General features: G+C 36.2%; 1 protein-coding gene across 1 annotated transcript in view; it reads left to right on the top strand.

Moving 5' to 3' along the window:
• LOC136038050 (intermembrane lipid transfer protein VPS13D-like) overlaps positions 1-15,801 on the top strand; it is a 214,910-nt gene that overhangs the window by 187,512 nt on the left and 11,597 nt on the right. Inside the window, exon 37 of the mRNA XM_065721001.1 lies at positions 9,790-9,915. Coding sequence (XP_065577073.1) covers positions 9,790-9,915 — 126 coding nt within the window. The remainder of the gene's footprint in view (positions 1-9,789; positions 9,916-15,801) is intronic.

The following is a 15,801-nucleotide window of genomic DNA, read 5'->3' as shown; positions in this document are numbered from 1 at the left end:
TCAGGAAAAACCTTCAGGGCCCCCCTCAAGTAAGGATATGGTCAAAATTGATCATCACCGTGTATTTTTGTGCTTTACACATACACAGCCATTTCTTGTCAACAAACAAGGGATTTTTGCCGTAATTTTCTTTGGGCAGAACCGTTAGAGAGACTAGACGTCTATTGAATTTCCTAGGAATAAGGGCTTGTTGGTAAACATAGGGTTTACTGTTGTTTCTTGGAAACAGAACCGTCACGGGATTCGCTATTCTTCTAATGGGACTGGGTAATTTTCGATTGTCTCCGGGGGGTATAAAACATGTATTGACCGAGCATTCTCATCAGTCTTGTTGTGGATTCTGAAGGTACAACAAGGATCTAAAACATAGATACCTATAGAAATCTAAAGAAAAATTGAATTTCTGCTTATATGCTGGCGAGTATCTATCTTTATACCCCTCCCCCACCAAAAATATAAGATGGGCATACTGAGATTTGAGCTGCTTATGTATTATTTGATATTTGGATATACTAAATAAATTAAAAGTCCCTTTATTAGATAAAGAAGAAAACCCATTATCCCCGCCCCTCGTAAAGAAGTTTTATCGGAGGTATAATAACCTTATCATTAAATTTATATCCCCCTTTAAATCGTTTTCAAGCATATTCCATCAGCGGGCTAAAATTGTATAAGCTGGCAGATTTTTTTAAGCCAAGTTAATTATTATCCCTCGTGCGTGGGTTGTATTTCCCGCTTAGACCATAATTATCGTAGGATAGGTATAAAACATAAATACCGTTTAGTAATTGGGCGAAAAGACTAGCTGTTATACCAGCTGCTCTCGTTTGGAAAATATCAGCTAAACAATTTGAATTCTAGTGCAAAACGGTTACGTAAATGTAACTTATTTTGGCATTGAACGAGGGCGTGTCTAACATTATTTCCTTATAGTAATTAAAAATAGCAAACATGCGTCTTTTCTTCTGTCAAAATATTCTATTTTTCCTCACGCTAGATTTGACGATTCTCATGATTTGACAACTCAGATTTGACAACTCACGCTAGATTATTTGATTCTATATTTGGCTAGTTGAATTCATTACTTTTCTTTGAAAAAAATTTTCAATTTTTTTTGAAAAGTGGTGTCTAGCATCGATATAGAAGGATTGGAATGCAAGTTAAATTAATTGGGGACATATTGAAATTAAGCTTAAGTAATTTGGAAAAAAAATGTTTTTTATGACAAGATTTTTGATGATATGTTTGATGACGTAAGCAGCTATGAGTGATCTACTAGAACCTCAAGAATGAAATACTTGTGAAGAATGTTTTTTCATTTACTGTAGTATCGAAAGAATAAAAACGCAAAAGAAAATATTTTCGGTATGTGATATTCGCTAATTCAAATTTTTCTGTTATATACCCCACTTTTGGCTTACCCCCTTAAGAAAGTCTTTTTAAATCCTATTAATATCTGAATTCTTCTTAGAGCAAAGGAGTTCTGCATCATATGCTAATGTCTCACCCCCCCCCCTGTTCCGTATCATTATGACATTTTTCCCTATTTGTGGGCTCCCGTTAAGATGATTGGGGGAAAATAGGTTTATTTATGAAAGCTAAGAAAAAATAAGATTTATTTTACCCATATATGTCCTTTTCATAAAACTAATTTCCATAAATGAAAATTTTTCTCCAAATTTCTAAGTCAACTCGTTCAATTACAGAAAAGTGACGATTTGAATAGTTTCCCCTCTTTAAACAGCCCTTTCCAGATAATGAAATATATGATTTAATAAGGTGTATACCCTTATGAGTATTACAGCTCCACCTCGAGCCTACGTGAGGAAAAATTGCCGAAGAATTTTCTAAAAATTTTCGGCCAATGGAGGGTATAAAATGGGGAGGATTACTGTAAAATGTACCTGGCAAGTGATTTATTTTCGCTGTTGGTTATTGTCTGCAAAACATGAATAAATTTATGAGCATTTTGGGTCGGGTTTCTGCTATTATTTTTCAACTTCTCATGCTTGTGATGGATTTAATCCTTAAAATCAGTAAAGAAGAAATAGGTCTGATCACTGATGTGGATCGGCATTTATCCCTAGAGACATTAATAAGGAGAGGACATGTTTTTAACGGGGATGTATCCTGGGAACCAACCCGACTGAACAAGGCACCAGCGAAAAATCGAATGCCGTTTTTTTGGATATGAATTCCCCTTTATCAGTCGGCAATGTGTCACTTTTCTTTGCCTTGTGGGAATAAAGAATGACCGGACTGCGCTACAAATATCCCTGACATTACCACTGTTGAGGAGGATGAACCACAATAATGGTTTTTCGAAGTTGACAGTGAAACACCAATGGAATATCTTTACTCGGTAAAGGATTTTGTTTTGCCGTGCATAAACAAACTGGTGCCTAGGGATTCGTTGAGTCCCTATAATTTATCTTTGGTTTAGAATGGGCGTATGCACTGTACACCTTCAAAACATAAGCCTATTTCCGACCTGCATACGAAACAGAATATTGTTGTACATCACGTTCTTTTTCGGTGGATGCTGGCCAACGGTTTCAAGATCACAGATTCATACAACCCTCCAGTTCGATCAAAAAGCATATATGAATGCGTTTATTGACACCTTTGTCAGTAAACGATCTGGCGAAATGCAACCTAGAGTGGCTAACGTAGCAGTAGAAATAACAAGAGATCGCCGGCTAATCCTAGAATTTTCGAGATTTTTGCACTATATGTAATATTATTAAGCAAATTCAAGTTAAAGGAAAAGTTATACTTTGCAGCAAAAGTGAATATAATGCATATACAAAGATTACAAGACGGGTTACATGCATTAGTGAAATACATTGAACACAAACGATCTGAATCAATCTATAAAAAAGGAGTAAGTTTGTTACTAGCTTGTAAGAATCCGTATTAGTCTATAATCGGTAGCAAGAGTGTCAGGAATAAAAATGACTGGATTTGAGAAACAAAAAATTGTGCGGAATCTATTGAATTGGAAAAAAAATGTTTCATTCAAGGGAAAAACTTTTCTCAAAGAATCCTTAACGACATAAGGAGAAATGATTTTCCATCTATGAACTATTGTATGAAACTTTTACATCGCAGCCCAGATTCATTTACTCAATGTATTGATACATAAATTGAAACAAAACACGTTTATTGTGATTTTGCTTTTAACTACTACATAGACGGCCATTTTACAAGGCAACAAAAAATAAGTCGGAAAATCTTGTCTAAACATGTTTTTTGACAAGTCTACTGAGTCCTTATGAATACTACCACTGGTAAGAGTGTTGAAGGGGTCTGCAAACTCTAAAGACATAACTATTACACAAAGTGGAATATTTGCCTCTTAAATTATGAATATTTATGTCAAACTAAGGAGTTTCCTAGATAAAAATCGTTTAAAACAGGAGTTGATTCAGTGCCACTTTTTCCCGTTCCCCCCTTATCGCTTTCACTTTGCGGAGCGGATGCTTTTTCGACCTCGCTTGCTGGTAGCTGGTCAACCCATTCATAGTCCTTATATGGGCCGAGATTCCGCGAAAACGTATCTAAATCAAACATAGGGGATTCTACATTAACCGGGTTCACCACCACACTTAAACCCCCTTCACGTTCACTATTCTCTGGGGCTTGTTCCAAGTCTATTGACGACTCGATGTCTTCATAGAGATTGAAGCCCCCTTGAGATGTTGGCTTGTGAACCTAAAAAAATAATAAGAGCTGATTAGCTAATTGAAACACTTTTGATTTCATACTGTGAATGAATTACATTAGGCTTAATGAGAATATTAGTCTGAAAATGAGTGGGACGCTTGCCTATGTGAGCGATCAGAGCTAGAAGGACACCTATAGGTGTAATGACCAGAAATTATATCGTTCCTAGTCCCAAAGTGACTCTTTGGATGTATTGAGACCGCACTATCAACTATAGGCTTAAAAATCATAAATGACCCCTAAAGTAACCCTTTGGGTCCATAACCCCCAGCAAACCAGTTATGAATTTAAGACCAGAAATTACCACAGAAATGTGGGTAAGTTGCCCCCTTCTTTATGTTTTAGGTGTTATAATGTTCTAAAGAGTCTTAAAAACTTACAGAGGGGAATGTTCTGTCCATTATCGGGGGATATTCACCAGAGAAGGTCGTTAGCAGATCCTTAATCCATGCAGGCATTTCTGGTGCAGCCTGAAAGAAGAATAATTATATTTATTCTCTTGAGGCATCAATGATTTTAAGCCGTTAAAAATATATATTATGCTAAAAGAGAATATTAATCTAAGGGCCAGTGGATCCTCAGATCCTTCAAAAACGAACGGGTCAGGGTCTTTTATTAACCTAAAAATAATATTGTATTTTCATGGTTATTAAAAAAACTATTGGGTAATGCCCTCAAGCCCCCCACTTAGAGGGAACAGTAGAACGTTAGGTTTTCAACACGAGAATTCATTATTTCTAGAAGCAGGAAGATCATAGTTATTCCCTCCTTTATTGACCCAATGGAATGTCTTATTTTTAGCTATTTCCTTGATTTTTTCCCTCAAAACTATTGACAAGAAACCCCCCCCCCCCAATAGTAAACTGAAAGGAATGTGTTACTTTATAGAGATGGATGTAATATCATCGATATTCGTTATAATTCCCAGAAAAATATAGTTTTTAACTTTAAATGATAGCGAAAAGCCCTTCAAAGCCTTTATTAGCCTGAAAAGAACGGATGATTTTTAGGATAGGGCGATAACATTAAGCCCTCCTCTCACAGGCAGCGAACAAGACCCCCTAAATCTTAGTTATTTCTCAATTTGTTAGTCTTAACTCATTTTTTATTTAGAAAAAGTGGTATTTTTTTTACCTACGATAAATAAGCTTTATGAAAGAATATCAATATATTTAAACTTACGTTAAGATCTGCAGCTCCATCTTTACATTTTGCAGCTGGTATAGCTTTCAAAGGCCCTGCATCTTGACTGTCAATGGCCTTGCATGGGGAGCACAGGCCCCGGTGTGGCGACTTACACATTGACCGAAGGTCTTGAAGGGCCTGCATCATGGCGTGTATGGTGACCGTTGGTCTTGATGGGTGAACTTACACAAAGACCGAAGGTCTTAGGGGCAGCATTCAATCTGCTTTGTATAATCTTTGGCTTCTTTTGGAGAGGAAGCTCAGAATTTTCCTTAAAAAGACACAAAACATTAGTTTTTTATTTAGTAAAAAGTAAATCTTATGGAAATTATTTTTTATAGAATGGACATGTATGGACATGTAAAATGGACTTTCTAGAGATAGATTTAATATCATCGATATTCGTTATAGTTCCCAGAAAAATATAGTTTTTAGCTTTAAACCATAGCGAAAAGTCCTTCAAAGCCTTATTAGCCTTTATTATCCTTCAAAGCTTTATTTAAACTTACGTTAAGATCGGCAGCTCCATCTTTACATTTTGCAGCTGGTATAGCTTTCGAAGGCCCTGCATCTTGACTGTCAATGGGCTTGTGGGCCGAAAGGGTAGCATCATGGCCTTGCATGGGGAGCACAGGCCCCGGTGTGGCGACATACACATTGACCGAAGGTCTTAAAGGGCCTGCATCATGGCCGTGTATGGTGACCGTTGGTCTTGATGGGCGAACTTACACAATGACCGAAGGTCTTAGGGGCAGTATAATCCTTGGCTTCTTTTGGGGAGGAAGCTCAGAATTTTCCTTAAAAAGACATAAAATATTAGTTTTTCATTTAGTAAAAAATAAATCTTATGGAAATTATTTTATATAGAATGGACATGTATGGTTAATCTTATTACTGACGTCAGTGCTCTTCTACCTATCTCGACGGTGCCCTCCTATAAAAAAAAGTTGTCGTAATGATACGGGACTATGGATGGCAGATGATGTGTAAACCCCTTTCCTCTAGGTGGAATTTAAACTTTCTTAACTTTAGTAAAGAGGGTATTTAACAGAAAAATTTGAATTATCGAATGTCATCGATCATAAATATTTCCTTGTGTTTTTATTCGTTCCATAATATAGTACAAGAAGACATCTGAGCTATAAATGTTTAATTCAAGTGCGTTTAAACGTAATAAAAAAAAATAACGCCCCTTTGCCTTGCTGCCTACATAATTTTCCCCTTCTTTATCATTGTCAGAAACCATTTCCTCTCGAACTTAAATCGTGAACTTTATATGCAAGTATTTAAGCACATAAGTAGTTTTCACGAGAATAAAAGAAAGTTTTTCAAAGAAAAGTAAAAGTTTTTAAGAATTTGACGTTATTCAGCCGTCCGAGAATTTTAGTGCTTCATTTCTAGTATTGTCATAAAAACGTCGCTTGTTTGCTATTTTTTAGTATAAGGAAATAATATTATCCACCCCTTTCATTTACTGCATAGATAAGCTATATTTTTCGGATCATTTTGCGCTAAAATCAAGGAATATGTTTAACCGTAACATCCCAATTTGTGATTCACTTGTTATATCATAGTTTTCAAACTTGCTAGCTGTTACTAACTCCTTAACGGAATTATCTGAAGAGCAGCTGTCCAGCAGAAACTGAGCCTTTACGTGATAGAAGATATGATTAACGGTTTAATCCAGCATACCTGTTTATACCTTGTTCACCAACCTGATAGAATATGCTTCGATTAGCAGAAAAGTGCACCGAAATTGCAGACGAGGTAATAGTGTGTATTTTGCGAGAAAGTTAGATTAATTTATCACTGCGGGAATGTGCATTAGCAGGGGAGTTTTTTTTTTTAGATGTTTACCTAATACAGAAAACTATAGTAGGTTAAACTTTGCCTACTTTAGTTCTTTTGCCCTAGGAATGTCACATGGACGAATAATAGATAGACTTATCTATTAACAAATGAACTAACATCATTTTTGTACAATCCTAATAAGGGGGGCTAATGCCATATTTGCCTCTCACTCAATCAGACTATCGTCTTGGCTTTTTCTACAATTAGTCATGGCTTGATGCCAACAATTATTTGATTTTAATGCATACCCGATTAGGTATGCACATCTTTTTTTATGGGTAGAGGATATAGAAAGATGCTTACCTGTTGATCTTTGAGACATGTCCATTTTTTATAAGTTCAGTTGTTTTGCGTTCAAATATTATGTAAAGCTGATGGGGAAGTACGTTCAATACCAGTTTTTATACCCTCGGAAGAATAATAGTGTATTACGCTTCTGTTTTCTGGAAATAGCATTACACCAACAGTTCATAGGAAAATCAATAGTTTCTCTGGCGGTAATAATCCCTTGTTTGCTGACACAAAATGGCAGAATAGCGTGAAAATATTGGGTGATTTAAGTACCATGCTCTTACCTGAAGGTTTTTTAAAGAACATCCTAAGAAATCCGGATTTGGCAGGGTCTCATGGATTTTTTAAAGAATCAAAGAAAGTATTATGGTGCAAGCAAACCATATTACGCTGGTAAACTATACTTGTGCGCTATAGTATTGCGTCAAAACTCAGGTGCGCGTAATAACGTCTTGAGGGGATAGTAGCTCCAGTAGTTTTCCCTCTATCTCTCTGCTTGAATCCCAAAAGGCATCGCTTCTAATTAGCCAGTGTTATGAGAAAGCTGATATGTCCTTTCGATAACCTGTCTGTTCATATACTTCTTGAAATTGTCTTCTCAATGCTCCTAGCCCTACAAGTAGTTGCAATAGAAGTAGTACTGGTAAATGTAGCAGTAGCTGTAATATTAGCAGTAGTGTGCACATATTGTCTTTTGGTGAGATGATCTCTGCCTTTAAGTATTCTCTGAAAGTCCCAACCTATTACCCAAACTAATTCTTGAGATACGCTATTTTGACAATGTGCATGCACATAGCGTCTCTTGATTTAGTTCTAATTTCCCCTTGGTACTAAATGGAGTAGTGTGGTAGTAGTAGTTGTGTTAGTTTGTTAGTCGTGGGTTGCCATCCTCAAACACATACTTTCCAGACCTTTTAACTACGCTCAACCTCCTCCTAGCTCGCAAAATATTGATATGTTTGTTGTTGGTACTCTGCCAAAGCAGTACCATAAGCTTTAAGAGGCTTATATGAGTTCTTGAAATTCAGGTTTTAGGTATACAAATAAAAGGTGGATGCATGGAAAAAAAAACCTTCTATTGTATTATTGATGTGTTTGCTGTTGATATTCCACCAAAGCAGAACCATAAGGTTTAGGAGGCTTAAATGAGTTCTTAAAACTCAGGTTTCTAGTGTACAAACATAAGGAGTATATTTGAAAGGAATCTTTTATTTTATTATTGCTATGTTTATTGTTGTTACTCCTTACTTAAAACTAAACGTTGTTACTTCTTAAAACTCAGGCTTCAGGTGTACAACTGAAGCATGAGAAAAGCCTTCTATTGTGTTATTGATATATTTGTTATTGATATTCTACCAAAGCAGAACCATAAGCTTTGGAGGTTTATATGAGTTCTTAAAACTCAGGTTTTAGGTATACAAATGAAAGGCGTAAGCATGAAAGAAACCTTTTACTTTATTATTGATGTGTTTGTTGTTGATACTCTACCAAAGCAGAACCATAAGCTTCAGGAGGCTTATATGAGTTCTTAAAACTCAGGTTTTAGGTATACAAATGAAAGGCGTATGCATGAAAGAAACCTTATACTTTATTATTGATGTGTTTGTTGTTGATTCTCTACCAAAGTATAATCATAAGCTTCAGAAGGCTTATATGACTTCTTAAAACTCAGGTTTTAGATGTACAAATGAAAGGCATATGCATGAACGAAACCCTTTATTTTATTATTGATATGTTTGTTGTTGATATTTTGCCCAAAGCAGAACCATAAGCTTTAGGAGGATTATACGATTTCTTAAAATTCAGGTTTGTAAATGAAAGATATATGCATGAAAGAAACCTTTTATTTTTTTATTAATATATTTGTAGTTGATACTCTGCCAAAGCAGAACCATACGCTTTAGGAGGTTTATATGGGTTCTTGAAAATCAGGTTTTAGGTTTACGAATGAAAGGTGTAGAAATGAAAGGCGTATGCATGAAAAAAACTTCTTTGTTGAACTTGCTTTTACCTACTTTAATTACCTACTTTTTCTATAAGATAGCCATCGTAAACATTTACTTTCTTCTTTTCTAGAATTTTAGTTCTCAGTGATTTTCCAATAAATTATCAAAGAATTGTTTTTACAGCGTACATATCGTGTTTTTATAAAATCGATATCAGTTTGGACTAAGGCTCCCAGAATTTTCTAATGGATCTAAATGCTTATTGATGAAAAGAAGATTGTTTTTTTTTCCAAAGCAGGAACAGCAAAAAATAAATAAACAAAGATCGTGGTTATGCAGTCAGCCTGGAAAGACTATGGTTTGGCCCAAAATAAGAAAATCGTTTGATAGCTTATCTGATAGCATCTCAAATGACATAATAATTATCATTGGCTCCATATTTGGCAGCAGTTTTCCTGTTACCTTTGCCTCGATGTAAGTAAATCTAAAATTTAGAGTGGAAAAACTATCATGATGCATCAAAAGCACATCGTTTGCTAGTAGAAGTTGACATCCCAAAAACGTGAATTCGAGTCGCAGAATTTGAAGAGCAAATATGACTTTCATAACTGCTTAAAATATGAGACATGGGTCATCAAATGAAATAGATTGAGGTTGGATCCTTAAATTTATTAGATAACATTGTCTCTGTGAATTCAGGCACATTATAGGTTATTAGGAATGTTTGTTTATTATAGGTTTTTAGCTGTTTCTGCTCTTATAGGCTGTTTTATTATTTCTATTTTTTTAGGCTTACAAAGCTGATGACGATTAATAGTGACGAACGTCCTCTTTGGATTCTCCTATCTGATAGATATTTGCGATTATATTCCACTACAGACAACGGAAGGAATGTGTTGAAAGAGGTTGAGCTTAGGTAAACTATTTTCCTTGTATATATGTATTACTATCTTTATAAGTGAGCAATAATCGTGTATTTATATATGTATTTATGTATTTTCTCGAAAATGGGTCCATATTTTTTCGCATTTTACTGGTACTTGGGATATTCTTGCATAGAAAAACGATTTAGATAGGTCAGAAGTCTGAGAAAACTGGTTACGAGTCTTAATTTTAATTTTTGCAAATGACGTCATGTGTCATGTTAGTACATCATATAATAATTTCTCATGACATAATATAAGCATTTTCTATGTGATGTCGTGTATACCATAAATAACATTGTTAAGTTTCCAACGTTTAAATTATTTATATAACTTAATGTCTGTTGGAAGACCCAAAAAACGAAAATTTGCAGTTGAAGTTACTATAAATGATGAATCTTTGGAACCAACACCTGAACAATTAAACGTGATAAGATGCGAAAATTGACAATCTGTACCATCAGTTCTGACAACGCCAATGCGGGCAGCTAAAGCAAATGCCATGGCTGAATTATCTGAAGTAATCAAAAGCCAAAAATGTGTCAAAATGAAAATGAAAAGCAAAGATACGCGCGGCTAGAAGATATGCCGAAACTACAATTAGAGTGTGTCAAAAATGAAATAAAGAGCAAAGAAACAGGCGGTTGGAAAACATGCAACGCCGAGCAGGGGAGTGAGTCAAAAATGAAAGAGCAAAGATACACGTGGTTAGAAGAATTGCGGGGTGTGTCAAAAATGAAAATGAAGAGAGAAGACACACGCAATTAGAAGACATGCGACATCGAGCATGTGAGCGATTCAAGAATGAAAATGAAGATCAAATATACACGCGGTTAAAAAAACTGCGGCGGCGTATCAAAAATGAAAATGAAGAGCAAAGAGACTCGTGATTAGAAGACATGTGACACCGAGCATGAGAGCAACTCAGAAATGAAAATGAAAAGCAAAGACACGCGCAGTTAGAAGATATGCCACACCAAACATGTGAGCGAGTGAAAGAAAATCAACCTGGACAAACGAGAATCAAAACATGTCAAAATTGATAATGATAGCGATCATGATTGGGCTTGGGATTTTGACTTGCATAAGCTCATTAATGCCTATCATACATTTGTAAAAACAAAAAAAAAGTTCGGCGATCCGTGTTGCCGAAGAAATACACGTGTCGCCGTGTATTTCATAATGACGAAAGACAAGACCAAACAAATTGAGAATGATAGTGATGATTATTAGATTTTGGATTTTAACATGGATAAGATCATCAGTGCCTTTCATACCTTTGAAAATCAAAAACCTGGACCAGATAAATCACTGGAAGAAAAAGAATTGTTTGTCCCACCATCTGAATAAATAAAAGAAACAAAGGTTCGGCGATGTCTCTATTCAACTGGAGGTCCCAGGGACTTCTTGCTGTCTGGCTTTAAACCGGCTATATTGCTTCTGTATAGACTTGAGAAGATGTGTTAGTCACCGTCCTGAGCTGGTTCAAGGACCATTGCTTTCCCTGACGCTGAAATAATTTTAATGATTGAAAGAATTTGAAAATTGTTGTTTGGAATATAACAACCTTAAGAAAATAACTATTATATCGATATTTTGGCTGAGGAATCAATACACTTCGAACTGGATTTATTAGGAGTTACAGAAAATCATATTCCAGGGGTAGGAAACATTAAATTAGGTGATATAAAATTTATTCACTCAGGCAGAAAGGATGGGGTACGTAGCAAACGAATAGGGTTCATGATGAGTAAAGAAGCTGCTAAGTCGGGTAAAAGCCGTCCTGGCCGCGTAGATTGGTGCGCTGGATTCAGGATTCTTTGTCTGAGAGGACGCGGGTTCGAGTCCCAGTGTACCCAATTCTTCAGTTTGGGACGGGGGTCAGTGGTGTGACTCTGTAAGCTTAGCCAGAGTCGACCCAGCTCTAAATGGGTACCTGGAGAAATCTGGGGAAGGTAAACAGGAAGGGTGTGTGAAAGCACAGGGTGGCTGGCCCCCAACCCCCCATTGCACTTCCTGGCTGAAGGGCCAAGAAACGGAGATCAGCACCGCCGGTACGGACTGTAAAGTCTAATGCCGTATCCTTTACCCTTTTTTTTAAAGTCGGGTTTAGATTGGGAAGGTATTAATAATAGAATGCTAGTCGCTCATTTCACGACTAAAAAGTGCATGTAGAACCGGCTCACGGAGAAAGTAGTGATTCATTGAATTTTACTTACAGCTAAAGGAACAAATAGACAGGGTCCCAGGTAAAAATATATTTTTTTATTGGGGGATTTTAACGCCCAGGTCGGTGGAAATAGGCATAGATGGTATCCTAGCATAGGTAAATTTGGTATAGGAAAAGCTTAAGTCAACCCCTTCATAAGAGAGGTGATAAGAGTGAGTGTGGTAATTATAGAGACAGTAGCCTGGTTTTTGTAGGTAGGAAATTGCTCAGTCTGATGATACTAGTTATTCTTTAGAAACAGTCTTAAGAGAAGAACAGTGCAGTTTGAGGAAGAGCAGAGAACTGAAATTAAGGAGCAGCATTAAAACTTAAAAACGAACAGAGATTATTACGTATATGAGGGATTTCACCCTCTCGTCAATACCTCGCTTTTTACGCTAAAGTTCGAATTTTGTTCCAATTCTTTAAAAATGACCTTTGAATCATGAAAGCCTTTTACTTAGAATAAATAGCTCCTTTGAAAGTACTTAAAAAACTTCGAAAACTAAAATCCGGCGAATAAAATTTGCCAGATTTTCGAAAAAGGGGAAAAAACAACAACTAAATTTCGAAGAGATCCCTACTGTACGGGGTTTCAAGTTACTATTTGTAAAAATTTGATTTTTTTGTTCGTTTTGTTTTTTCCAGAAGAAAGGTCATGGATGCGTGTTTATTTGATCGCTTGTTTTTTTTTTCATGGGTGATTTAATCGAACCAGTGTTCCTAGAATATCAGGAGAGGGGTCTTTCGAATAGGGTTCAAAAGATGCAGTGCTCTTTTTATGAGGCCAGAAAGATTGGAGGGTAACTTGCCCCCTCCTACGCCGCTTTTTCCCTAAAGTCGTCCGATCAAAATTTTGAGAGATAACCATTTTGTTCAGTATATTTCGAAGGTCCAAAAACTACACCTTTGGATATATAATGACCCCCTCCCCCTTGCCCATCGTGATAAATCTTTGTCCCTGGAGATATGTTATAAAATTTGCCCATTGTTCAGTTATACTATTTATTATTGAGAAGTATACAGACATTTTTCAGGGAGGGGGATCTTTTGCTTGGGGTTTGGTGAAATCTTAACTGGGGGATTTGACAGAATTCCCATACGAAATCATTTTCATTTGTCTTACTCTTTATCAACTCAATTTTGCATGTGGAGAGGTTCCGGGGAAAATTTTATAGCGGGTTTCAACGGAAGGGGGAATTTCCAGAGTGATCCGTAAAACAATTTAAAAATTAAAGTCTTTTTCAAATGAAAGAAGACTGCGGAGAATATTTTAAACTGAATCTTCTGCAAGGAATTTTACAAAGGGAGATTTTCAGCGAGGGTGGATTTGTCCGGAGTGAATGAGAATTTTGTGGGGTGGGTATATTTTACGCGGAAGGAACTTTCCATGGAGGATTCCCGTGAGGTTACGGAATTTTTTTATGGAGGATAAGTAAGATTTACTGGAATTGTTTGAAAAAAAAGAACAAAATTAAATAAGAAAGCGTTTTCAACTGAAAGTAAGCGGCAACATTGAACCTTAAAACGAACAGAAATTATTCACTATATGAAGGGGTTATCCTTCCTCAATGCCTTGTTCTTTACTCTAAGGTTTGACTGTGTGCCCAAGTTTCTTAAGAACGACTCCTGAATTATAAGGGCCGTAAGAAAATACTTTTTTTTTTAAGTACCGAAAAGTTTAGCATGAGGAGCAAGACGCTGAGGAGGACCCTTCATATACGGAATAATTTGTTTTCGTTTTAAATTTTGATGTTGCTCATACTATCCGTTGAAAATTGTTCATATCATATACAGTAGATACAACAGGGGTCCTGATATTGAAGCTCTGGGGAGACGTAACCCATAGCTTTTATCTTGTGATTTAATTTCGCCAGTACTTGCCACTAAGTGGCATCGATGTTGAAGAATAAATTCTAAAAAACGAAAAAAGCCAAGAAAACTAAACTCTTTCACTTTTACAAGTGACACTCTTTTGTCAGCCTTATCAAATGATTTAACAACATATTTTACTAAATAACAAACCCCCTTTCTTTAAGCTGTAGATAATTTGGGTAAGAATTATGTTGCTATGATCGCTCGAAATTTTTTCATTCACCATATTTAAAGGGTAATATTCTCTCTAGCGATGTTCTTAAGATCAGGTGAAAAACTCCTGTGATCTTCCTATGATCAGGAAAAGCACTAGCCTCTAGACACATATTAAATAAAGTAAATATAAAAACAAGTTTTATTTAACTGAAAGCAAGGAGCGACAATAAAACCTGAAAAGAACAGGAATTATTCCGTATATGAAAGGAGGTGTCCCCTCCTCAACGCCCCGCTGTTTAAGCTAATGTTGTTTTTTTTTAAAGTAGACTTGGGAGAAGAGTCAAACTTTAGCGTTAAGAGTGGGGTGTTGAAGAGGGGACAGCCCCTTTCATATGCGGAATAATTCCTGTTCGTTTTAAGCTTTAATGTTGCTCCTTACTTTCAGTTAAAAAGCTTTTTTATTTTTTGTTTAATCTCTGAATGTTTTTGAATTAATACAGATTTTGAATTTGGCTCCCGGTACATGAATAATTAAAACGAAATTTGCATATTTTTTTAAAACTAATAATAACCTAAGTTTGACTTTTGTTCCAGTTGTTTAAGAATGACTCCTGGATGTATGGGTTATTACGTATATGAAGCGTGTTGCCTCCTCCTCGAAAGTTTCCTCTTTACGCTTAAGTTTTTTAGTACTTTTAAAAAAGCTTCTTATTTTAATTAAACGGCCCTTGTGTTTCAGGAGTCATTCTTAAAAAATTGGGTCAAAAATCCAAACTTTAGCATTAAGAGCGAGGTGTTAAGGAGGGGGCAACCCCACTCATATACTTAATGCTTTGTGTTCGTTTTAAGTTTTAATATTGCTCCTTACTTTCAGTTGAAAAAAACCTGTTTATTTGATTTCTGAGTTTTTTAAATAATGCCAGGAAATCTGACCCCACCTCCACGGAGAAACCCCCTCCTTACGGGAATTTCTTCTAGACAATGCTATTCCGGTGAAGATTTACCACGGACAATTACTCTTAACCACTCCACGTATAAAATTGAGAAGGAAAAGAGAAAGCAAGACATATAAAAAGAATTTTGTATAAGAATTCTGGCAAATTCCCGCAGTGTGTAATTTCCCCTGACAAGTTCAATTCTTGGAAACTTCCCTCCCCATAGAAATTTTCCCGAGGGAAAACTCCCCAGTAGAAAATTTGTTCGCCCCCCACCGGAAAATGTATGGATGTATTCCAATAACAAATACTATGTGTAAACAATGGGCAAAAATTTTAACTTAAAGACCTTTCCGCTAGGGCTGTGGGGAGGGGGGTATGTTATACCCAAGGCATAGTTATTGGGACTTTCAACTATGGTAAACAAAATGGCTATCTCGAAATTTTGATCGGATGATGTTGGGGGGAAAGGGGGTGGAGAGTGGGGGAAAAGGGGGTGGAGAGTGGGGGCCAAGTTGCCCTCATTTTTTTGGTCTCTTAAGCGGGAACTAGAATTTTAATTTTCGTTTTAATGATTCCTCTTCCGATATTCTAGGACCTCTGGGCCGATGAGATCACCCCTGGAAAAAAACGCATCTGTGATCCATTTTTTTTTGGCAAAAAGTACAAAATTCTACATATATGTTGCATGGCGGGATTCAATT

This window comes from Artemia franciscana, chromosome 17 (assembly GCF_032884065.1).
Source record: "Artemia franciscana chromosome 17, ASM3288406v1, whole genome shotgun sequence".
NCBI lineage: Eukaryota > Metazoa > Arthropoda > Branchiopoda > Anostraca > Artemiidae > Artemia > Artemia franciscana.
The sequence above is the reverse complement of the archived record's forward strand: the minus strand, read 5'-3'. Positions and strand labels throughout refer to the sequence as shown.